This window comes from Pelecanus crispus, chromosome 1, assembly GCF_030463565.1.
Source record: "Pelecanus crispus isolate bPelCri1 chromosome 1, bPelCri1.pri, whole genome shotgun sequence".
Lineage (NCBI taxonomy): Eukaryota > Metazoa > Chordata > Aves > Pelecaniformes > Pelecanidae > Pelecanus > Pelecanus crispus.
In genome coordinates this window covers 194792229-194818378 of record NC_134643.1, presented here as the reverse complement: position 1 = coordinate 194818378, position 26150 = coordinate 194792229, and the positions used below count along the sequence as shown (strand labels likewise).

At 43.4% G+C, this 26150-nt stretch overlaps 1 protein-coding gene across 1 annotated transcript in view; it reads left to right on the top strand.

Annotated features, from left to right (window-relative positions):
• The window catches only part of HTR2A (5-hydroxytryptamine receptor 2A), a 29086-nt gene extending 3675 nt beyond the window's left edge, over positions 1-25411 (top strand). The window contains exons 2-3 of the mRNA XM_009478427.2: positions 1640-1840; positions 24564-25411. Coding sequence (XP_009476702.1) covers positions 1640-1840; positions 24564-25363 — 1001 coding nt within the window. The 3' untranslated portion in view covers positions 25364-25411. The remainder of the gene's footprint in view (positions 1-1639; positions 1841-24563) is intronic.
• Positions 25412-26150: the final 739 nt, after the last annotated feature.

Sequence of the window (26150 nt, the reverse complement as noted above, 5' to 3'; positions counted from 1 at the left end):
TTAATTAGGCATGGACCTAGCTCCTCCACCTCTCCCTCTGTTCCTCCTGTTGCAAATCTTGTACTGTGTCTACAAAGGAGATGGGCACCCCCTGAAACACTAGCTGTTTTCACAATACCGGCTTTGGCATTGCCCCATGCCGCACTGTCATGGGCAGCTCGGGTAATATGCTATAAATTAAATCACCGCAAGATAAGGACATGGCTAACTCCAAAACTTGCTCCAAGGAGAGTTATTAGTGGTTCCCTGCAGGACTAGAAGGGTCTTTAAATGGGCGTCCTCCAGGGTTCTGCTTAGCCTAGGTCTGCTCAGTACTGCTTCTAACAACTTGGACAGTGTATATAGAGTGTGAGCTTACACAGCTTTCCAAAAACTCCAAGCTGGCAGAGGTTACAAGCACTCAGAGGGACAGGATCAAAATCATCAACAATCATCTGGACCCCTGAAGAGAAAGTCTGAAATGAACAAATAACATTCAGTGAGGATAAATGCAGAGACATCCACTTAGGAAAAAGCAAACCAACTACTGCTGCGGAAATTTGTCCAGGTTTCAGGAATGCTGAACAAGATCTGGCTATCAAAATGGATCATAAGCTAAGCATGCGTCACTAGTATGATATTTTTATACAAAAGGCACTCATCGTTCCAGGTTGTGTAAGTAAGGACATTCCCTGCAAGACCCATGAAGCAATCTTGTATTTCACTTAGCATTCGGGAGGCCTTTGCAAGAGTACCAAGTCCTGTTTTGGTCACTGAACGATAAGCAAGATGTGGATAAATTAAATAGACTCCAGGGCAGAGAAACTAGAAGCACAAAAGTTTTAAAAGCATTATCTGTAAGCAAAAGATAAAGGAATTGGCTTTGCTTACTCTGGAAGAGAAAAAGAAAAAAACTAGGCAAGACACGATAGCCATCTTCCAACAGCTTCCAGAAAGGACAGCAATCAATTATACTTCATGGCTAGTGGAAAGAACAAAGAAAAAGGGAAGGCTTAATTTGCAGCAAAGAAGACGTAGGTTGGATATTGGTAAACACTAATGCATTTGCTTTGGATTGCTCTCTCTGGAGGAGCCTATCAATATTCACTGATACAGGGAATATCCTTATTTAAGTATGTGGTAGGTACCTAAAGGCAGGTGAGATAAATATCACTGCTATGCAACAAAATAAATTTATTTTTTCAGCTGCCACTATATCTACAGTTTCAGTTTCAGAATTTAGGCGGCTTTGCATATCAGCAGGTGTTAATAATGCAGTAATTACATGGATAAAAAGCCCTAAAACAAAATTGAGAACTTGCAGGTTTACAATGACAAAATTGCTTCTCTTTCCATAGATTTGCTGCGAGAAATGGTTAATTATAACATCAAGCATTAGCATTATGCAAATAGAATTAAAAAGAAAAAAAAACATATGCTGCTTGTAGCCTGGGAAAGAAGCACAGTTAATGCCAAAACCTACAGAGTTAGAAGGTTGCAAGCAAATAAAAAAGGTTTCTTAAAACAGTTTCAGGCAGCTTCTATCGAAGGCATCACTTCCTACCAGCTTCTACTAGAAGGATATATGCACTAAGACATATGTGTCACAACAAAAGATGTATGTCATCTTCTTAGTTGATGTCAACTTTCTGTTGTGCAGGATACACATGGCCTCTACCTACAAAGCTCTGTGCCGTTTGGATCTACTTGGACGTGCTTTTCTCCACTGCCTCCATCATGCACCTCTGTGCCATCTCACTGGATCGCTATATTGCCATTCGAAACCCCATCCATCACAGCCAGTTTAACTCAAGAACTAAGGCTTTTGCAAAAATAATTGCTGTTTGGACCATATCAGTTGGTAAGTGAGGCAATATTTCAGCATGTAATTGCAGATTTCTAGCCTTTGAAAGGATTTGACATATATATTGCAGTCTAAAACTGTATTCTCTGCCTGCAATATTTTGCTTGCCACAGTCTGTAATGTAGTAATTATGCAATGGAAATCAACAATGACAACTGGAATGGAATAGAACTGAGCAGCACTGTCACTGAAAGAATATACGTCAGTGATAGGACTACTGGGTTCAAGTTTGTTTTAAATGTGTTTATTTCCCTTATTGATTATCCATCATTATCTTAATATCTGAAAAGGAAAAGAAAAAAATATCTCATCTGAAAAACAATCTCACCTGTTTTATGTAAGAAGTCAGTTGTTTCCAACTTCTTATCAGGGTAATTTGCTTACAGATGTTTCCTATGGGCAGATCTTTTCTGCCTTTCTCGGTGCATAGGGTAGGGTACTTATGCATCCTATTTAGGAGACATTATATACTCTGTGTGCACTGTAAATGAGAGAAGTTTCCCCACCAGACAGTTCAGAGTTGCAGCCTAAAATAGGTGCCCTGAATAACTCCCTAGATGAATCTCTCTCTGCAAAACCCAGAGGCTTGAAACTAGGCATGGGAGTGCCACTCTTCCCTCCCCATGGTGGCAGCACCGCCAGTGCAGAGCCGTTTCACAGCAAGGGAGGTGGAAAGAGCTTCGTGTCTGATGCCATCAGGGATTTCCGCACACACCTGGGGCAATGGTTCTCAAATGTGTTGAAAGCACAGTTCCCTTCCAGCTCATCTGGTTTTGTAGACCCCCCGAGCACTGGCAGCTCACTTATTCAGGAGGAAAAATTCTCTTGCCCTGGAAGAGATGAGTGTTACCAGCAATCAAAGGTAATTAGCTGCTTCCCTGGCTAATATAAATTATTGCAAGAGGTAACTGTAATCCATTACCATTCTTCCAAGTGGAAGGAAAGGAGATGGTGCCTAACACTGCTGCCTGCCCACTGCTCTGAATTGCCTCCTGGCCTCCCACTTGATCTTGGCCCAGAATCTGAGAAAAAGCGGGCTAGGATATTTATGGTTTGAATTAGCTCTATCTTCTGCAGCGCAGCAAGAAATAGTGGAAGCCCTCTCTCAGCAGGAGGACAGCTCTGCATCCTCCAAGACCTGTCAAGGTTCAACAGCATCATGTGTGGCTCTGGGGTGTGTTCAGCTGATCAGATGTAGATGTCTAGCACAGACCAGATGAACTCCACCCTAAAAATACATAGTTCTCAACTACAAAGGAAGCCTAGAGCAACTCAGATGTAGATGTCTTCATTTAGATGAGACGACTCATACCTTGTATCTCTACAGTCACTTTTTTTATTGATCTAGTAGAAAACATATTACTTAATCTGTCCAGTTTTTCCAATCTTGGACACTGCTAAGTGCATTCTCCATAACATAAAAAGTCAACCATTCCTTAAATTCGTACTTACTGTGTTTGTCTGCATTTGTGTGTGGTGCCTGTGCTTAGTGTGAGTGAAATTACTGTGCTTTACTTTTTAAACACTAATAAATTCACAGAACAATCAGAATGACCATTCCAGGGGCAAATCAGTGGTCCACGCTGCTCAGCATCTTTCCTCAGATGGTGGCTCACTATTAAAATGAATCCAGAAAAAAATATTATTTAAGCCCTATTAGTTAGAACATGGTTTATGTCCTCTAGAAGAAGGGGTTAGTTCTTTGATATCTTGACATTTAATTTCAAAAGTTAGGACTATTCTTTGCAGTAATAACTGATAACAACTTACGTATTGTAAAAACATCTCTTCTGCTCTCTAGAGAATTTTCTTTTAACCATGATCAGATGAGACAGATGTTATTTGTTATTACTACGGCAAGTGATAGCAACAAGGTCCCTATTTATAGAATTGGCAAATACAACCCCTTATTTTATTGGAAAGCACTCAAGTGTGGCATGAAGGAAGAGGACAGAGTCCATAAAGACACATGTAAGGGAATAGTGGACGTTAGGAAAATAGGTGTGCTGACAGGGTACACTCCATCTCATTCACAAATCACCTGTCATCAAAACAGTGAGTAGGTTAAATAGATACAAGTGAATGCAGGCAAGCACACCGAGGTGTGCAGGAATGAAGTGCTGAGCTGGTTTGCTAGGCCTGTGGAAGCCAGGGGCATGGGGAGATGAGCTGAAGGAAAACAGGTCGGTTCCCAGCCTGACAACTTTGTCGCGAATGAGCTCTGGCAAATGTGATGTGCTCCAGAGGACAGCCAGGGAAGCAAACACACAGCAAGCTATGAAGAAGCTGCTGAGCTAGTCCCTGCTAGGCTGGGCTGAGTTTGCACCATGTCATATTGCTATACTAACAGAATAAAGAAATATACCAGTATTATAAGAAACTTTGATAGAACCCAGATCACCTACGCAACTTACTGTCAGTTGGTCATTGACCCTGTCCTCCTGATTTGCCATGATCCACCTCAGAATAGACAGGAACTGGTTTCTGGGGAATGAGGTGCTTTCTATATCATTTACTAATAGGAAATGGTTTCTGAACAAAGAGGTGTTCTACGTATCATTTACCAGTCTCCAGGCTCTCAGTGCTACTTAGAGTGGCAGGACCACAAATTGCTAAACTCTTCACATTTTCACATAGCTGTAGCTGGCACAGGCAGAGCTGGTGTTGGGCACAGCGCACTCTCTGCAGTGCACAGTGTGGCTGCCATCTCACTGACAAATTTGGAGAGGTGGGAGTTTCTCAAGTTTTTGCCCTCCAGCCTCAGTTAGATATCCTTTGGCTTCCCCTTGCTCCTGCAGTTTGCAGCTGAGCTGGTGCCCTGTGAATTTTCATGATGTATGAGATGGAGGGTAAAAAGCAAGAGAAAGAAATGAAAGACATCATGTTCCCCTGTACAGAGGCTCGTTTTACCAGGGGAAGAGCAGGGAACCTGCTGATCAGAGACCCTCGATAGCTCCCTCTCTTTCAAAATCCTTAGTCCATCCTCTCACATAGCCCCCTTCAATGATTGCTTTACCAACCTGAGTCCTAATCTATTTAGGCTCTGTTTGTGTGGCAGTATCCCACACCCAGGTCATCTTTGTACCCTTCTCTGAATCTTTCCTAGTGCTTCTACATGCTCTTGGAGACACAGGTGGCCAGACCACAATATTCAAGACACAGACACACCATTAATTCCTGTGGTGCAGTAATGTTCTCTGCCTTGTTCTAAATTCCCACCTTAGTAAGTCCTGCCTTTCTTTTAGTCTTTAGGACCATCCCTGCACACATCATAGAATCATAGAATCACAGAATCATAGAATCGTTTAGGTCAGAAAAGACCTTCAAGATCATCCAGTCCAACCATTAATCTAACATTACCAAGTCCACACTAAACCAATCAAGGGTAGACTAGAATAAACCATGTCCCAAAGTGCCATGTCTACCTGTTTTTTGAACACTTTCAGGGATGGGGACTCCACCACCTCTCTGGGCAGCCTGTTCCAATGCTTGACTACCCTTTCCATGAAGAAATTTTTCCTAATTTCCAACCTAAACCTCCCCTGGCGCAGCTTGAGCCCATTTCCTCTCGTCCTATCGCTAACTACATGGGAGAAGAGACCAACACCCACCTCACTACAACCTCCTTTCAGGTAGCTGTAGAGAGCGATAAGGCCTCCCCTCAGCCTCCTCTTCTCCAGGCTAAACAATCCCAGTTCCCTCAGCCGCTCCTCATAAGGCCTGTGCTCCAGACCCTTCACCAGCTTCGTTGCCCTTCTCTGAACATGCTCCAGCACCTCAATGTCTTGTATTGCGGGGCCCAGAACTGGACACAGTATTCCAGGTGCAGCCTCACCAGCGCCGCGTACAGGGGGACAATCACCTCCCTGCTCCTGCTGGCCACACTATTCCTGATACAAGCCAGGATGCTGTTGGCCTTCGTGGCCACCTGGGCACACTGCTGGCTCATGTTCAGAGCCATCCCTTCAGTGGCTCCAAAATCATGGAATCACAGAATGGTTTGGGTTGGAAGGGACCTTTAAAGATCATCTAACTGCCACAGGCAGGGACATCTTCAACTAGATCGGGCTGCTCAAAGCCCTGTCCAACCTGACCTTGAACACTTCCAATGATGGGGCATCCACAACTTCTCTGGGCAACCTGTTCCAGTGTCTCACCACCTTCATCGTAAAAGATGTCTTCCTTATGTCCAACCTAAATCTAGTCTCTTTCAGTTTAAAACCATTGCCCTTTGTCCTGTCACTACAGGCCTTGGTAAAAAGTCTTTCTCCATCTTTCTTATAAGCCTTCCTTATACATTGAAAGGATGTAATGAGGTCTACCTGGAGCCTTCTCTCCTCCAGGCTCTTTCAGTCTTTCTTCACAGGAGCGGTGTTCCAGCCCTCTGACCATTTTCATGGCCCTCCTCTCTTTCCTGAGTAACGACAAATAGTTTTGCATATCTAGATCAGGTTCCCCCACAACTAATATACAACTGTTCACTTCTTAGCACTGAATTTTGTCTGCTACTTTGCTGTTCATTAGCTGAGATCTATGTGGACCTTCTGCAATTCTCTGCAGCCAACACCTGCACCTTGCCAGCACAATCACTCAGTTCCAGTGTCCACACAGACACGTCACAGATGGGCTGAACAGCACTGATGAACACAGAGGGCTGTTGGATGCTACCTTCTACTGCCCTCACTGTGGAAACAAACCATTTAATCCCACCCCTTATTTTCTGTCTTTCAACCCATCCTTTTTCTACAAGAGGACTTTTTTTCTTCTGCCATTAGAGTTTAATTTCTTTAACAGCCTTTGACAAAACAGTGTTGTCAGAGCATTCTGGAAATCCAGGAACATTACATCAGCTGGATCACCCTTATCCACCTGCTCACTGACTCCTGCAAATCCTTCTAGGTGATTTGTGGGGCATGGCTTCTAGCTGATTTGTGGGGCATGCAGAAGTTCTCCTAGTGGTTCCCAATCTACCCACCTCTCTTTCATTATGAATTCTAATTTACCTAAGTAATTACACTTTCATTCACTAAATTTGTAATTTTCCTTTCATTCACTAAATTCACAAATTTATTCAGTGAATTTGATCAAAAGACCAGTCAACCAGTAGTCTTCCTTCCGCTGACTTCAGTCTATATGAAGTATTTAAAAAACAGCATAAAAAAGGACAGATAATTTGATTTACTCAACTTCTGAAATCTTGACTTTCTTAGATAAAAAAAAAAACTGTACTAACATTTGTTTTTGCATTTAGTGGAAGAAGAGCATTTAGCCAGCAGCCTTTCTTTCACTAGACCATGTAATGCCACAGGCAATTGGTTTAAAATGGATTCTAATTACTGTAACAGATTCTAATTGTGTCTTTAATTCTTATATCATCCAGTACCCAGAGTGGCTAGATAATTAGATTATTTGGAGCTGTTGAAGGCAAAAGCCCATTAAACCCTGAAAATTATTCCATTTGTTTTAAAGCACAGAGGTCATTACTGAGAACAGGTGTAAAAAGCCCAAGCATTTCCCCTTCCTAGAAAAATTAGGGTTAAATTTTGAATAACGTTTAACTGGAATCTATAGAATTGTAATGAGAGCCTATGCTGAAAAATACAAGTAAAGCACCTCTGAGTCCTAAGTGGGCCTAAGAAACGTATTGCTCTGGAAGAGGCCAACAATGCATCATTCTCTCCTTTGAAAATCCTTGAAAGGGCCACATAAAAGAATTACAGTCACAAATGTTAAGCCCTTATATATATCATTCCTCAGCCCTTATTTCTCTCTATTCCTTTGTTAATGGTCTAAGTAATGCGAAGTTTGATGAAGCCCAAATCCTCTTAGCTGAGTTTTCTCTTCTCTTATCATTTCTCACTCAGCCTACACATCTGTTCACTGCCTTCAGGCAGTCTCTGCTCTCCCCAGTCACTAACAACTTAGATTTATTCAGTACTTTTCATGCAGAAAAAAAGTCCGAAGTGGAGCTGGATGAAGCTGGTGAAATAGCTCCCACTGCATAACTCTCTTAAAATTTTGCCATTGCTTTCGAGGATTCAAAAATACAGAAATACTGTAGCATGCGAAGCAACATTCTCCAAAGTGCAGGGTGCAAAAAGTTACCTCCAGGTGTATGAAAAAAGCGCAGTGCAACTAAGCCCTCTGATAATTTGGCAGTGGGAAGCTTTATGCTGACACAGAGGCTTACATCCCCTTCTCAGGCAGCCTGCTATTTCTCTGCGTGACTTCTTGTTCCAGAGTGTGAAGGGCCAGGGAAGCAGCTAGGACTTGGAAAGTACAACTATCAGTGTCTCTGGATTGTGGTTTGTTGACAGCTTTGGCCTCTTTCAGCCCACTCCTCCTTCTGCCAAGGACAGTCTTCATTTGAAAGTCCCTTTACTGTTTTCAAAAGGCACAAATAGCCATGGGGCTGCAGGTTGGGAATCCCTGTTCCGGATCCAACACATCCTCTGTTTCTTCCACATGACATACTTACCATTTGCCAGTTCATTCAAGTGTACTTTAGGGATGGCTTGACGTAGAAAAAGACCATTTGTCTGGTCTGTGTCTGATCCACATGGAAAATACTGCCAAAATACATAAAATTGCAAATAATTACACACAGCACTGTACTCTGACAATATAAAGATGAGCACCTAAATTTGGAAGTGCTGGAGCTAAACTTGAAATATCTGCTTCACTACTCTTTTTACCATGTAGTCATTCACTTCACTTCCATTTCTTCTTTTGAAAACTTGGCTTTGCATTCTTAGCAGTATTTATAACAATTTCCTTAGCTGACATCTCTCCTTTTTAATCAGAATGTACTGGGTTTGCGTGGCAAGGTTTTGGGAGCGGGGGGGCTACAGGGGTAGCTTCTGAGAGAAGCTGCTAGAATCTTCCCCTATGTCCAGCAGAGCCAATGCCAGGTGGATCCAAGACGGACCCACCGCTGGCCAAGGCTGAGCCCATCAGTGAGAGTGGTAGCGCCTCTGGGATAAGGTAATTAAGAAGAGTTAAAAACACAGACCCCACGCCAGAGCAGGGGGATGAGCCCAAAGGAGGCTGTGACCCCGTGGGAAGCCCACGCTGGAGCAGGTTTGCTGGGAGGGCTTGGGACCCCATGGAAGGGACCCACACTGGAGCAGTTTGCGAAGAACTGTAGCCCGTGGGAAACACTCACGCTGGAGAAGTTCTTGCAGGACTGTCTCCTGTGGGAGGGACCCCATGCTGGAGCAGGGGAAGAGTGTGAGGAGTCCTCCCCTGAGGAGGAAGGAGCGGCAGAGACAACGCATGATGAACTGACCGCAACCCCCATTCCCCATCCCCCTGCGCCACTCGGAGGGGAGAAGGTAGAGAAAATGGGGAGTGAAGTTGAGGTCGGGAAGAAGGGAGGGGTGTGGGGGAAGGTGTTTGTAAGATTTGGCTCTATTTCTCATTACCCTACTCTGATTTGATTGGTAATAAATCAAATTAATTTTCCCCAAGTTGAGTCTGTTTTGCCCATGTTGGTAATTGGTGAGTGATCTCACCCTGTCCTTACCTCGACCCACAAGCCTTTCATTATATTTTCTCTCCCCTGTCCAGTTGAGGAGGGGGAGTGATAGAGCAGCTTGGTGGGCACTTGGCATCCAGCCAGGGTCAACCCACCACACATACTCATGAAATCATCTTCAAGAGAGTGAACACTCTGTCTGCTCTTTCCAGCTGGAGGATCTCAAGGGCAAACATCATAGTTTTTTGTGTTTGGGCAATCCCCTGGGACCTTTCCCATTTGTGGATGTCGATGCCACCATAAAAATGAAATGCCATAAAGATGTTGTCAAGAATCATAACACAACGTATAGAGAAATTTGTATTAACTATAATGAAGGGTCATGGCACAAAATTTCATAAATTATTAGAGCTTCATCACCATCTCACACAAATAGGATCTTCATTGTATTATTTTATAGAGTATGAAGCTCTGTAGTCAGCAACAGTCATGCCAGTAGAAAGCTCATTGCCATACTGATGACACCACCAGCAGTGACAACTAATGAGTAAATAAGCACTTCATGCGTAGGTTGTCTGAGGGAAGTTAACATTCAATGCTGTGATGCACATTTGTGAGTTGGCTAGCATGTACATTCTGGTTATGAGACATGACTTAAGATGGTTCTTAGAAAGAGACATAAAGATTGTATTTACTTTCCTCATTGATGTAAATTATTCCCATATTTCCCATGTAACAGACTCCTTTGCTTGATTTGTTCTTTCCAGAAGAATGAACACATCTCATCCACCAGACCAACAGCTTACCACACATATCTCCCTCTCATAACTGTGAAGGTTAAAAAAGCTTGCATTTGGGACTTGTATACATTTTTTTCATTATCTGACAAGGAGGTGTTACCAGCCTTACACTCTTCTTTATGAAAAAATGCTCAAAGGAATGGTAGTGATTGAACTGCTTTCTAAATTCTCCGAAATCGGAAACACAGAGATAAAGAAACAGCATAAAAATCCATAGGGCCACATTTCCAGAGCAGAGACATTGAGCAACCTGGCATACATCTGGATGGGGAAGAATACATTATACCAGTACATATGTACTGTCAAATGAAGAATAATTATTGTGTATATATTTTCCATTTTTGTTGTGTAATTACCTGATTATCAGGAAGAGATGAAATTTTTTTCCCTGTGAAAAAGGCACACACCTGTGAGCTCCTCTTTTGCAAGAAACATTCTGCTTTACAGGTGAAAAAAGGAATGAGAGTGGTCACAACATTAATGCGTGGCTTTTCTTTCTGCTTAGGTTTTATTTTTAAGGGCAAGTTTTAAATGATAGAGCTGTATTTTAATAGCGGAGCTATGCGGAAAGAACTTGGTTAGTCAAGGTACTGATGACAGAATTTGTTCTTTGTCTCTTTTTTTTTAAAAAATAAACTTGTCTTTGCTTTGAAGACCATAGGACCATGTTCTTCCCCTTGAAGCTACCAGCAAAACAGCATTAAGTTCAATTGGACCAGGCTGGTCCTATTATCAGGTTTCTTTGAATGAGTAAGTAACTGTTCCTGGTTGGCAATATGACCTATAATCAGCCAGTTTCTCTTTGTAGAATAATTTAGAGTAAATGGAATGTTTTAAGAAAAAAAGGCAGTAACAGTACAGTGCCTATTATAAGGTATTCCTCCTTCTCTGAGAGGCTATATTTTTCAGCCAGTCGTGTACTCAGCACAGCGTGCCATGCATACAAGAATCCAGAATGGATTCCCCATCCAGAAGGGGAAGGATGAGTCTAGATCCCACCACAGGATAACCTTTTCTGCAGAAAGTGCTATGTGAGATGTTGCAAAATGCACTGGCACAGGTTGCCCAGAGAGGTAGTGGAGGCCCCATCCCTAGAAACATTCAAGGTCAGGTTGGACGGGGCTCTGAGCAACCTGATCTGGTTAAAGCTGTCCCTGCTCACTGCAGGGGGGGTGGGCTAGGTGGCCTCTAAAGGTCCCTTCCAACCCAAAGCATTCTATGATTCTATGAAAATGCAGAAAGGATGCATTCATGGGTCTGCTCTGATCTTTTCCTGGTACATCTCTACAACAGTATATGCTCAAAAGGGGATCCTATATTGACCAAGAAATTACTTGAGCATTGCTAATCAGAGGAACTGGGATTTCTGCATAGCAGAAGCCACATGCAATATAAATGAGCAGAAAAGAAGTGCACAAGGAATCATGTTGGGATTTATAAGCTCTGTCATCTGTACACTGTAATTGCATTTAATCGCTTTATAAATTAAAAATAGTGTTGTTAAAGTAGCACAGTATTGCATAAAAGAAGGTGTCAAGAAGAAACAAATTTTCAGTCATTTTAAAATTATACAGAGCAATTTCACAGCTTCTTTTATGTATTTTAAAGAATTAAATTTTATTTAAGCCAGATTTTGCATTTTATAATGTTAAGAAAGAGAAACATATAACAGAATTCTGCTTTAAAATTAAATCCTTACATTTACCCCAATTAGCAGGAACATTGCAACCTATTGCACACTCAGGCTGCAATTAACTTTCCCCATGCATTTCCTGGCCCATGCTATTGGCACCATTCCTAAGCAGAAGCCAGCTAATAAAAATCAGGGGTTCTGTCAGAGCTGAGACAACATATTCCTAATTACTTACAACAAATTCAGAAATACCTGTCAGCTGATTTTCCCTACGATGTCCTCCAGAGTCACTGATGGAAAACAGCCTGTCAAACTCCTATGACGTCCTGAAGGCAGGCTGAGGCATCATGATAAAGGGTCTCTTTTCTGGCTGATAAAAACTGGAGCTGTGTATTTTACAGTATTCAGCCCCGCATTTATGTTGCAAGTAAATCACACCCACTGGGAAGACTCGTTTCCTTTCGGCAGAACATAACCCTCATTACGATTTTGTATTTGACCTGAGTTTTGAAATGTCAAATTGACCGCTATTGCTTGGATCATAGGCTGAGCTGAACTGTGAGTATCCTGAGATAAATACTGTGTGGTTTTAGGTCTCAGGTGCACTGAGTGAGCAGCGTAACTTTCTCCTTGTAAGTGTAAAAGTGCCCAAAAGTTTTAGATTGAATGTTCCCAGGGTAAAACAAGCCCTGCCTTGCACACCCCTGCAGGACATGAGAGGGTCTCTCCAGCCTGAAGAGTAGCCATTTCTTATTGCAAGTGTAGTTCGTGTATTTATTTTTCATTTTCAAGGTGGTTTGTGACCTTTAGCAGAAAGATAAATCTAAGTATTATGCCATAGCACCTACATAGCGACCTATAGATGGGAAATACAGGCAGATATGATCTATCACTTTTTCATCTGCTCTTTAACCCTGTGTGGTGGTTTGACCCTTGCTGGATGCCAAGTGCCCACCAAAGCCGCTCTATCAGTCCCCTTCTCAACTGGACAGGGGAGAGAAAATAAAAGCTCATGGGTCGAGGTAAGGACAGAGCAAGATCACTCAGCAATTATACCGTCATGGGAAAACCAGACTCGACTTGGGGAAAATTAATTTGATTCATTACCAATCAAATCAGAGTAGGGTAATGAGAAATAAAACCAAATCTTACAAACACCTTCCCCCACACCCCTCCCTTCTTCCCGGCCTCAACTTGCCTCCCCATTTTCTCTACCTTCTCCCCTCCGAGTGGCGCAGGGGGATGGGGAATGGGGGTTGTGGTCAGTTCATCACACATTGTCTCTGCCGCTCCTTCCTCTTCAGGGGAGGACTCATCACGCTCTTCCCCTGCTCCAGCGTGGGTCCCTCCCACAGGAGACAGAACTCCATGAACTTCTCCAGTGTGAGTCCTTCCCACGGGCTACAGTTGTTCAGAAACTGCTCCAGCGTGGGTCCCCCACGGGGTCCCAAGCCCTGCCAGCAAACCTGCTCCAGCGTGGGCTCCTCTCTCCACAGGTCCACAGGTCCTGCCAGGAGCCTGCTCCAGCGTGGGCTTCCCACGGGGTCACAGCCTCCTTTGGGCACATCCCCCTGCTCCGGCGTGGGGTCCTCCCCGGGTGCAGGTGGATCTCTGCTCCCCCGTGGGCATCCATGGGTGCAGGGGCACAGCTGCCTCACCATGGGCTGCACCAGGGGCTGCAGGGGAATCTCTGCTCCGGTGCCTGGAGCACCTCCTGCCCCTCCTTCTGCACTGACCTGGGGGTCTGCAGGGTTGTTCCTCTCACATATTCTCACGCCTCACTCCAGCTGCAGTTTGTGTCCTATTTTGCCCCACCCACCCCTTCTTAAACACGTTATCCCAGCGGCACTACCACCATTGTTGATGGGCTCAGCCTTGGCCAGCGATGGGTCCATCTTGGAGCTGGCTGGTGTTGGCTCTGTCAGACATGGGGGAAGCTTCTAGCAGCTTCTCACAGAAGCCACTCCTGTACCCCCGCCACTCCAAAACTTTGCCACGCAAACCAAATGCACCCTGCTATCTTCCAAATGTGACCAGGGCACTGACTGATCTGACAAAAGAGCAGTTCAGTCAGGGTGAAGGGCATTATCCACTGGCTGGGCAGTGAAGCATGAAGCACAGGATCCCGAATTGTGATGTTCAGACCAGTGCAGCTCTCCATCACATCAGGACATCTACCCCTATAACTGTCCAGCCATTTGTGCACTCTCCTTGTGTATCTAGTAAGAAGCTGACCATTTGCTTAATCAGCAGCCTCTGCAAGCAACCACAAAAGGAGACACAAAGAGACAAGACAAAGGTTTGCATTAAAATGGGACCCTGAGGTCTAGAAAATCCAGAAGAATTACAGTGTTGGTTGTCCATGCCCTTCAGGCTCAGTGCAAAATTGTTGCTAAAAAAACCCCACATTAAACAACTTATCTGATAGTTACATTCAGTCTCCTGTTAAACTACACAATGAGGTCAAGCAGCACTGCTGGAGAAATATCAGAGAGATGCCAACAGAAATCTCTATTCAGTTCAGTGGAGAATTAAGGCAGAGTTAAGTAAATTACCAGCATTCAACAAATTATACAAAGTAATTAAAAGCCCAGAAGTGTAAAAACTGGGATAGTAGAGGATCTTTTCACTTAGACTGCTCCAGGAACCATCACATTTCTTGCTTATGATAGTGGAATATCTAAAATCTTTCCATAATTTCTATCTTATTGCTACCATATATATATTTTTTAAGCATTACTGTGTACATAGAATGTATAGCATATAATCAGTTAGCCCTGAGGAGTCTTCAAGAGCTTCATAGTTAAAAAGGCAGACTGATAACATGTGATCTGGGAAGATCCTGATAAGAATGTATGCAAAGCACAAATATCCCCAAATCTATTCTCCTAGGGGCCTGAACAGTGAACGTTGCAAAGCCATCTGACATGGAATACAAAAAGGTCCTGTGCTAAACAGGAGGGATATCACAAGTGGCTGGAGTTGATCTCACTTAGAGGCTCTTTTCCTTTTCAAATTAACATATTTACCTAAGCCAGTGACAACTGTGAAGTTGTAACTTCTTTTGAGTAGGAATTAAACCATTGCTACAGGGAGATGAAAAACACCAATGCAATTTAAACAACATTAACTGAGTAAACAGAAAGGAAAAAGGGTGTTTGACCTGCTCTACTTCATATTGCTGAGGCACAGAAGGAGCAGGTTTGTCCATTCAGAAGCTTTAAATAAGAATGAGTAGCACCTCGTCCCTCTGCGCAGAGCTAGGCTGGAGAGCCTGTGGCACCTCTTGCAATTTTTCAAACTAAATGTTCAGCTCTTTATCGTAAGGTCAGTCACTTCTAATCACTTCTAATCACCATGGATGAAGTGGTTACACAGCCGTCATCAGCCTACGTCCCCTGGAGGAGAACATTAAGCCCAGCTCCCTCCCGACTCCCAGCTGACAGCAGGACTGTAGCTGCTGTCTGGTTGCCTTGGACTTGGGCTCTGCTCAGCCAGCATCCCCCAGGCAAGCTGCTTTCTCGGCCTCCTGTCCACATGTAGCCAGACACCGCCTTACTCTCTACTCTTTCCAGACTCGGTGAATCGTGACCAGCATCAATCTCACCAAGATGGTGACCAGTCTCAATCTCACCAAAGACCAGGCTGCAAATAAATTGGTATTGTAAATAATAATAATGCAATTAAATTGCAGGGTGGGAGGGCTTAAAAGCCTTTCATTGTTACATTAGAAACTTCCTCCCACCCCTAGATTTTTGCAGCTGCAGTCTGATTTCCTCTAGGCACTGTGCAGTGCGACACACCATCCTCTCTCCCTTGTGGCAGGCCTTCCCTGGTGGGAAGCAGGGATTAAAGTGCAGGCAGATGCGCAGAGCAAGCTGGAGCCCATGTAGAAGGGATGGCACATGGGGCCATGTGCCCCATCAACCTCACTTGAAAGACAATGCCACCATCCCAGCCAGGAGTGCTGGGATAGAGACCAGGATGATGTGCAGGCAGAGGACTCCTGCCAGGAGTCTTCACCAGACCCAAACGAAAACATACATGTTATTGACAAACTACAGGGCTACAGAACTTGCAGAAATCTCCACTGCTACCCTGTACACTTTCTACTCTATGCACTTGAGAGTTGGCAGAACGTCTCCTTTGAGATAACAGATACAGCAGCACTGATGCGTTGCCAAACTGCAGGCTAAAGGTTTCACAGCACTGGCCTTGATGGTCTTCAGGGGATTGCCGATGTTTGTAACAACCTACACACAGAGTTACAAAACGAGGCTGAGGTAAGTAGTGATGACTTCAGATCATGAAAACACAGCTTGTAATTCAGTTATTTAGAAAAGCTGGCAATCTTAGTTGAGCAGGGATGTGTGCACGTGCAGATGAGTGTGTGTCCATGTGAAATTAGTGCCTATTTTCAGCCTTGCTTCTTTTAATGTGACATGTTATGGTATCCACATGGCTCTGAGCCAAGGAAGATATAAAGTGCCCATGCCTTTCCGCTCCTTGTCGTATTTCATACTCTCAGATTTTAAAATGCACCTGAGGTTGCAGGCAGGTCTTCCTGACCTTCCCTTCTTCAGGCACTTCCCTGTGAGCGTAGCTGGCCTGAGGGAGGGCTAATGAGAGAGAAGCCTCTTGCCAGATGCAAATCTAACCTAGCCCAGCTCCCAGCAGAAGCAAGTTATGACATCTATACAGATGGCCTGTATGGAGTGAGGTTTGCCCTTCTCTCAGTGCTCCTTCAGCATTGCCACTCTGATGCAAGTTGTCCATGCACTCTCAGCATCATCTGGGAATCACAAGACCGAGCAGGGCAAAGGAGGAGCAGTTTCATCTTGGATGTGACATGGCAATATGGTGCCAAAACACTGCTGAAACACTCCCATAAACATTTCTTTGTCCCGTCTCTAAGGATGGGCTAAGTTTTCACATGGGGAACACAGGGATGGTGCTTTCTCAGGTGAACAAGTTTGCTCTCCATGGCACAATGGCACGCTCCTTACTGGAGATCAGGTTGAGTGGGTTCCTCTGGATCAGTAAAGTGGAAAAGGATTTTTAGGCTGTCTCTATTATTGGCTTTTAACCTCCTAGACAACCTGGAGCTAAACAGTGCTGTCTGGCCTTCTGCTGCAAAAGCAAGCCCAGATGCCTTCTTGCCTCCCTCTTCTTCTCTGTAGATGCATTTATAATGACTTGTATTTGCACAGCAATCTACACAAGGCAGAGACTTACTTGTTATCTAAAAGTTGACATGCTTACTGAGTCTAGGGCTGGAGTCTTTTGACATCTTTCTCCAGGCTTAACATCACTAAAATATTCAGAATCATACTGTGAGATTTAACCAAGCACAGTAAAAGGGAGATTCATCAAATCCATGAGAGATCTGTGGAAGAATCTGGCATGTGGTACACATTATTTTCTCCTTTAGCCATATTGTGCAAAAAATTATTTACTGGGCTGTTTGGTATTTCTTACTTATTTAGGAAAAGTTCTCTACCTCAGTAGATATAAATGTTATAGTAAACAACCAGCTGGAATTCAAGTGTATGTATCAACTAAAATGAAAATTTCTGCACAAATTCTTTCAATTTTCTGAGCTTTTCACTGATCAAGAACATACTCTTTCTATTTGCTGGCCCTAGAAATGAAGGTTTTACCTGTGGGTGTCCCATAATGCAAGTCACCAGTGTGCTAACTCTAAGCAGAAATACTTTTACTCTACAAAGACAGAAGCACTGCAGAGCTTCAGTTAAAATGAGGCAATTTGCAGTCAAGAGCCAAGGAGGTCATTACCTGGGAATAACTACAAGGACATCAGGAAATAACTAAAAATATGTAATATTCACATGGATACCAAGACTAGCTTTGGGAAGTGTGCCTGCCTCCCTGCTTATGAAAGTCCAGACCAGGCAGCACAGCTTTCCAGACCAGGCAGCAGCTTTCTCCAGCAGCTTCTTATCCCTTGGTAAGAAGGGGTTTCTTACCCCTGCAGTCGGCAGAAGGTGAAGGCAGCCCTTGCAGACAGACCTGTGCTGGCACCAAACTAAGGGGGTTTGGTTGCAATAGCCAGATTCTCTATTTCAGCTTGTTCAGTTGAAACCACTGGGGTCTGTTCATGTTTGCTCCTTGCTGCTTTCATGAATGGCATAATCTGAAATCCCCAGTCCCTAAATCCTTTTTCAAAATAAATTTCTTCAGGACATTTATAAATCTTTCTTTCTTTCTAGCTATTTGGTAAGTGTAGACTTCTATATGCCTCTGTCGGTCCCTTTAGTGACTGGGTAATCGTATTACACAGAGGGGTAACAACTTCTCTTGATTCAAGATAGCTGTGAGAAGCCAATAAGCATCTTGGCAAAAGCCTCTGCACAAACTAAAGATAATGTCACTAGTTGAAAAGCAAAGGCTGTATCAGTGGAGAGGCTCCACTGAAAATTGCTATGCAAAAGGTTGTGCTTTCCTCAGATGCTCAGAAGGACTGGAAAATCCAACAAGGAAACAAGAACGACCAGACACGAAGGACACAGAACTGCTGTAAACAAGTCCTGCAGCACAGCTAAGAAAGGGGATTTGAGGTGTGTATAGGCAGGAATAGCACTTAAAGCCGCGAGCAAAGAAAATGCTTCCTGCTGTTGGATTCTTGCTGCCTCTAGGAAACAGGGCTGCATGCACATTTTGTAAGGGAACAGGATTATACCAAAGCAGTAAGTGAATCCATCAGCAGTTTCATAAATCAGCCCACTCTGGAGCCCGGGGTTTCTAATTAGTTGGGTCAACAAGGCGCAACTGTCCTTCATTTCTTGCTCTGTCCTCCCTATAATGCTCCTCTAATTCTGTTTCTATTTAATTTATTATCACGGCCCTACAAATTAATTTGGAGACACACATCTCTGTTCTTGTAAGAAATAGGCTTCAGGACGGAGGACTTAAATGAGAAACATATCAGGAAGACACTGAGACTTTTCTGATTTTGTTTTTCTAAAGTGAAATAGATTATTTACAGCATTATATTATTATAAATGATCATTTACAATAATTTTCTCATATAAAAATATCTCCTACTAGTCTAAATATGTTTCCTTAGAGATTTTCTGAGCTGCCAAGAACAAAGCCATTTCAAAATTTATAGAATAATCCAAGTATTACCTGGTATCCCCTATGTGAAATTAAATATAAAGTAGTTTTCCTTTCAGTTGTATTAAATAGAACATGCGTGACCAAATAAGGTTCTAAGGGAAAAATACAGAAAACCAGCTCAAATAAAAAACTAAATTTGTCCTATAGACAGTGATAAAGAAAATTCCTGGACCTGCTCTGACTTCAGTCCTGTGAGGATGGCGCCTCTGGGATGCAGAAAGGAGACGATGCTCCATGAGCACTGTGACTCACTTAGGTCTCAAGGAAATCCATCTGAAAGCAAATATTAGGTGGGGATTTGTGAGAGAAAGCTCCTCACCCACTCCTGCCCCCACCAACACATGTACCTGCTGCTAGGGAAGAGATCCATGCTTGTCTCATGTGAGGAGAAATTCTAGCCTAGGACTCTGGGGATGCTGCCATGCTGACTAGAAAAGGCAGAAGTTTTTTAACATTCATGCTAACTAGATGCAGCCTCAGATGGTGATTCCCAAACCACCCAGTGCTTTTCAACATCCCATCTCCCCAGGTGGAAATTTCAGTTTCTGCACTGCCACCCATCAGCAAACTGCACAACCTTGCTATTGGCAATGTGGCTGGTGCTATTTGGTAGCAACACAATTGTAACATGAAAGGTTTGTCATGACTGGAAATGAGTCAGTTGGGAAATAGCATTTCAGGTGCATGCAGAAATCAGCTAAGCGTTTACAGGCCTGCGGAAGCGATGACTCCCGTAACGGTGAGTGCCGCATGCCAAGCAGAGACACGGAGCCAAACTGAACGTCTCTTCTGCGGATGTTTAAGTGAAAGCGCATAAGTAGCTGTTGCTAAACTCTGGTTCCTGATATAAGCCCCAGACATGTTTGCATCCTTGAAACTCAGAGGAGGACGTGGTCCACAGTCCCCCCACAAGTGGCTCAATGTGGTTTGTGTTCCTAGAGCTAGCAAACATCCACACAGGGCACCGTGGTAGCCCAAAGGAATAAAGATTGTGTGGTTAGTTCAGTCTAAAATATTGAAAATAATGTAATGGCTGTGTTGCACCAAAGCTATTTTTATACAACATGAAACTGAGGGTATGCACTGTATGCCTCAGGAGGTAGCATGTAAGTGTACATGGATGGATGGCTGTTGTTAGACTGTGTAGACGTACCAAAGAAGGGCATTCTCCAAGTACAGAAAGGCATCAGATACCCAGCATGGGCTTTTCTAAAAAAATTAGACAATATTGCCACACTGAGCTGCTTTAAGGAGAGACTGGCCTTCTCCAAGCAGCAACCCCTTCAGAGGGCCCCAGTGGCACAGCCCATCTCTGTGCGGTGGCCCATGATCTGGCCCACAACCTGAGCATGTCTGAATCAATGTGACTGCTAAAACTTGAGCTGGGGAGGCTTTTTTCTTTTTCATGCGAAGGTGAGTAAAGGTGCCGAATTTTGTTGAGAAACTCTAACAACATTTCTAAAAGGTATTTCCTATCCCTTGGACATTTATTAAGGCACATAGTAATGCTCATTTGTATTCAAATAATTCAAAATGGGTATATGTGAGGTGAAAGCATATGACTGACAGTTTCTGCTTGAAGGAGAATTCACGGAAGGAATCTTGACTTTATCAGTTCACTCCCCCCTCCCACTCTTCATCCCAAGTAGCCCAAGTGTGCCACCCTGCAGGGCATATTGTAAATTCTGGCTTTGATTCATTGATAGTCTCAGCAGCTCAAGGCAGCTGCAAGCCCAGTTTACCCACTCAGTTAAAGTGGTTTTATGGCTGCTGTATGCCTCTGAAGATTTGCAAGCCAGCAATGTTTACCACTAAATCAACCTTTGTCAGTTTTACCAGGCTTTTTGAGAGAAGGATGCTATTGCTTTACTTCTTAACCTTTGGTGTTTTCAAGAGTCTTTTGTCATTCTGAAGTTGTGCCCAAATGCTTGAGGTTTAATGCAGGATTTATTACTCATCTTTATTGTTTGGGTTCTGTTTTGTGGTTTATTAAAGTCCATAGAGTTTGAAACAGCCCCCTGTGTATAAATCAAGCTATATAAATAAACCATGTTCTACCAGAGGAACATAATGTTTAGGGTTTGTCCTCAAGGGAAAATGTTCTGATATAAGTGGGAATGTCAGCTGGAAATGCAGTGGCTAATGTACCTCCAGTGCTTGAATGGATGCTCCCATTCTGTGCTGAGTGCTTCCTTGTGCCTCAATTTAGTTTCATTTGGAGGCACAGTAAGATAAACCATAAAAAAGCACTCGGGGATATCAAGACTTTTTGCAGACTGACCTTGAGCTAGTTGGGACCCAGGGACATGGAATGGGCAGGGTGCTGGAATAGCTGTTCTGTTATAGCCCTACCAGGTTGTTTCCTCCAGATCTACTGTTTGCACATGGTCCATTTCCTAAATAGCTGCTTGTCCCTACCTGGTAGCTGTACGTGATCTTTTCTTGTGAAGCTGATTTTCTTCTCTTGACGTCCGAATACACAGGCACAGCCTGTGTCTTCTTAAACATCCACAGAGCTGGGAGCTGGAAAGAAAAGACAATAAAACCAGCAAGAAATTATACATCTGAATCATCAAGGAGAAATAGATTGGTCAGCTTCGATCTTTAAAGAATGAATTCAGTCAACTGCAATAATACTAATACAGCTTAGAGCGGGACTTTTGTTATGTGTCTACAGGACACGCTTGATCTTGACCAAACCCGAGTGGTGTGTGGGTGACATTCTCGGCCATGTGTGATGCTTCCTAAAAATCCCATCAAAATAGTGGACATGGGTTGCACATGGAAGCGCCTTTATTTACACTTTCAACATGACTGCCTTTGAATTTTATCCCTGTGTCCTCACTGGGATTTGCTATCCTCATGCTACAGAAGCCAGAAGCTACCTGTTGAAAAGGGACAAATTCTGTTCTTTTGGGGAGGGGAACAATAAGTTTCGTCCCTGTGGGGATATAAAAAGAGAGAGTTGGGCTGGAAGTTAATTTATTCCATGGAGGAATGCCACAATACCATTTGTGGGATCCTCTACATCAGCTCAACTGGGGTGTACACAAGAAGCAGGTTACAGCTGTTAACATTCTCTGCTACCAAACTGTGGTACCTCTGGTATTTTCAAACTGTATACAGGCCAGTTACCTGTGGCTGTAGGGGAAAGACGCCTTGAACTGTCATTCAGAAAAACCTACATGACTAGCAGTGCCTGCTACAGCTCTGCTGTGAACAGCACTTTTGCACTTGTTAAAGGAATGACAAGGAAATGTGGAAACTCCAGCTACAAGCTGAAGCTCATTTCCATTTTTTAAAGCCAGAAATCTGGATTTAGATGCCAGTCTCCGGAAGCTGCTAACAACAAAACAAAGCAGGTGGGGAATTGCTGCCCTTGTATTTCGGGTGAGGAGTTGTAACTGACTTTGGCCTTTTACTTGAAAAAGCTTGCAATTATGCTAAAATTTTCCCCTTTCTAGTGCTGCTGCCTCTCCTCCCATGCCTTATGATGCAGCTGAACCATAAGGTCTGTAGTAATGAAAGGCATCTTTTTACTCTCTCAATACCATTGTTTATTTTATCTCTGCAGCTCACACTAGGTCTTTGAATGAAATGAAAAAACAGCCTTGCTGTTATCAGTACAGGGCAGAACCGGACGGGAAACTTGTGGTATTGCTCTGACTAGTGCTGTGTCTTCATGCAGCTGAAGTGTAATGCTGGGAGGTACTGGGTGCCTTCAGTATCCCTTCAACTCATCCAAAAAAGAACAGGAACTTTGAAGCGTTCCCCTTTTCCCTGGAGGTGTTCGGCACCCCAGATTACTCAGCCATGGCTGGGTAATGTGGCTCCTGCAGGTGACCTCTCTCTCCGTGCCACCAGTTGGACTGACTTGGACCTTTTTAGGCAGCAGCTTTCCTGGAGTCACTGGAGGTTTCCATCAGCTCGATCCAGGAGCTGCCACACACTGCATGAGTTTGCACCTCACCCACTGGCTTCTCACGGCCCAAATTCAAGCATTTAGGGCTTGTGCAGCAGAAACAGAAAGGGCAATACCGCAGGCTCTCCACCAGCTTCTGCCTTGGGCAGATAAGAACAGCACTTTTGTAAACTGGCCCAAGGCATTGCCATGACTCAGTTCAAAGCTGTGCAGATAAAATAAGCTACAGCATTGTTAGAAAAATAAAGAGCAGTGGTGTTACAAAAATAAAGAGCTTTGTAGAAGCTCCAGAAGCACCAAAAGAATGGAACATTTTAAGAGAATAATATTCTAATATTATTATTACTGTTATTATTATTCTTGTTTTGTACTGGACTCCACAGCCTCCCTCTAGGACTGGAGCTGTTATGCTGGGAATGGAAATGTGTGAAATGAAGAGACAGACTGTGCTTCTAAAGGGCTCCCAGTCTAAGCACCAGAGTGGGAAGAAGGGAAAGGAAGGGAGGTAGAGGGAGGTACCATTGAAATGCTGATGTTGAGAGGATAAGTTTCAGGACTCATCTGTGAACCAGTGAGGACATTCTTGGGCACACAGGGGATGAGGTGGGGCACAGCATCATCTTCATATCATAAGAAATTCTTCTCTAATTATTTTTTTCTTCCTCAGAAGCCAAATACAACGTCTGGGCTTTCTGTCCAAAGATGCAAAGGGGACTGTAGCTCCCAGATTATGCTAACTTTCCACAGGAGTCAGGCTCCTAGCTGCTTTTATCCAAACAGGGCTGCATTATCGCTCCCTGCTTCACAGCTCCACTTCTGCTGTCTTCACAGCACATCATCCCTTTCACTGTCTGAACATTGCGTCTCTTGGAGAGACAGCATCCATTTGGGGGGAGGTGAGGAGACAAATATTTAAAAAAACCCAAAACCAACAACCAAAGAAGCAGCAGCTGTTTGATTTTGCTCAGACAGTAGCAGCATTTGCAGAAGTCCCTGAGGGCTTGAAGTGGGCTTGAATTCAAGTGGGCTTGAATAAGACAGAACAGTCCAAGGAAAATGCACTTCATCACCTGGCCTTGTCGTTCATGACAGGGCAAGGACACAGCACATGCTCCAGGGGAAGACAAGTTTGCATGGCTGCTGTTGCCTTCGGAGCTGTGCATTGAGAGGGCAGCCTGTAGCAGTTGGCAATACCGTGAAGGGACCTTCACAGTCCTGCAGGATGAACCACATCTCAGGCTGCCTCATATCGGTGTCTCTCAGTGCTTAATTTGTCCCCATTGTTCCTCTGGCCGTTGCCATGGGAAGTTTTTTTTGCATTGGGACTGTCGACTGTATGGAGATTACAGGGAGAGCACAAATGCCAGAGCCTGGCAGACCACAGCTTAGTTCCTGAAATTCAACATTGGCAACACCAGTGTTTTGCACAGCATCTGTTCCTAGTGTAGCCCCAGTAAAATGTCACAAGGACAGGACTAGCATCATGCTGCTGCTGAAATATGAGAAGCATTGTGCTGCTGCTGAAATATGAGATGCAGTATTTTTCCTTCCCCTGTGTAAATTCAGTTTGCTTTGAGATGTCTATAAATTGAGGCTCTATCTGTTACTGTTCATTTGTGTCCTATAACCATTTATTCTTTGAGAAATGATCTGTGTATAGCTGAAAGTGTTTTGTTTATTTTTTCTTGGAGACTGGAAATGGTGGTTTTTATTACTATGTTTAACTTCTTTCTCTAATCCACCTTCAGGTATCTCCATGCCTATACCTGTCTTTGGACTACAAGATGACTCCAAAGTGTTTAAGAAAGGCAGCTGCTTGCTTGCAGATGAAAATTTTGTCCTAGTAGGCTCTTTTGTGGCATTCTTCATCCCTCTAACCATCATGGTGGTCACCTACTTTTTAACTATCAAGTCACTGCAGAGGGAAGCTACGCTATGCGTGAATGACATTGGCCCAAAGACCAAGTTTGCGTCATTTAGCTTCCTCCCTCAGAGTTCCCTGTCCTCAGAGAAACTCTTTCAGCGCTCTTTGAACAGAGACTTGGGGACTTCTGGGAGGAGAACCATGCAATCCATCAGCAACGAGCAGAAGGCTTCCAAGGTTCTTGGCATTGTCTTCTTTCTGTTTGTTGTGATGTGGTGCCCGTTTTTCATCACCAATGTGATGGCCGTAATTTGCAAGGAGTCATGCAATCAAGAAGTCATTGGAGGACTACTTAACGTATTTGTCTGGATTGGCTACCTTTCTTCAGCTGTCAACCCACTCGTATATACGTTGTTCAATAAAACCTACCGCTCAGCTTTCTCTCGTTACATTCAGTGTCGCTACAAGGAGGAGAAGAAACCTTTCCAGCTGATTTTAGTGAACACTATCCCAGCACTTGCATATAATTCCAGCCAGCTCCAGCTAGCACAAATGAAGAGTTTGAAAAAAGAGGCAAAAATGATGGCTAAGGATTATTCGATGGTCACAATAGGAATACATCATTTGGATGGTACCTCCAAGGGAAGTATCAGCCCAGCAAATGAAAAGGTTAGCGGTGTGTGACGGTCGGCAGCTGCCATGACAACCACCATGCGTACGCTGAAAATTTCACCTGGCTGTGAGAAGCTCTGATAGCTTAGGAGAATCAGCCCTGTTCAAGAGACGCTCCAATAACATCACATACTCCTCATATTATCCTGTGGATGAAAAGCAGGGTTGAAATGGTATCAAATGTGCAATTTTTTTTCATATGGTACTTTGGCTGTTTTAAGCACAGGCTTTATTAAACTTATTTTTTTAATATTCTAAAGGATATATTTCTTAAAGAAAAAAAAAGCAATTTCTGGTATTATAACATGGGCTGTGAAGAAACCTACGCATTTCTTTTCTCTTTGCAAATGAAAGCTAAGCTGTTCTTTGATGTCCTCGCAGAGCAGGCTCCAGCTAGTTTGTCTTGCTGCAATGGAATTTTGTTATCGTTAACTGAATGAGCACTTTACAAAATTTTAAATAAAATGATGGTTAATTTGCTAATATATATTTAAAATAAATTTTAAAGTCTTAAAGAAAAATCTATTAAAACCTGTATAGATTAATTATATGGACATTTTGGTAACAGTGTTTTTATGGCTATTTTTTTCTGACCATTCTGAAATGTTACTGGGCTTTTTTGCCATTTGTTCTATAGTTCAAATTAGCAATCTTCAAAGGTAAATTATACTTGAATGATCCTTTGTTTCTACCACCATTCATAACATTTATTTCATGTCTTGTACTTTATTTCCATTCAAAAAGTTTCATCTGTTCAGCTTAAAACTTGAGAGTAATTTTTTCAGAAGTAACTATTGGG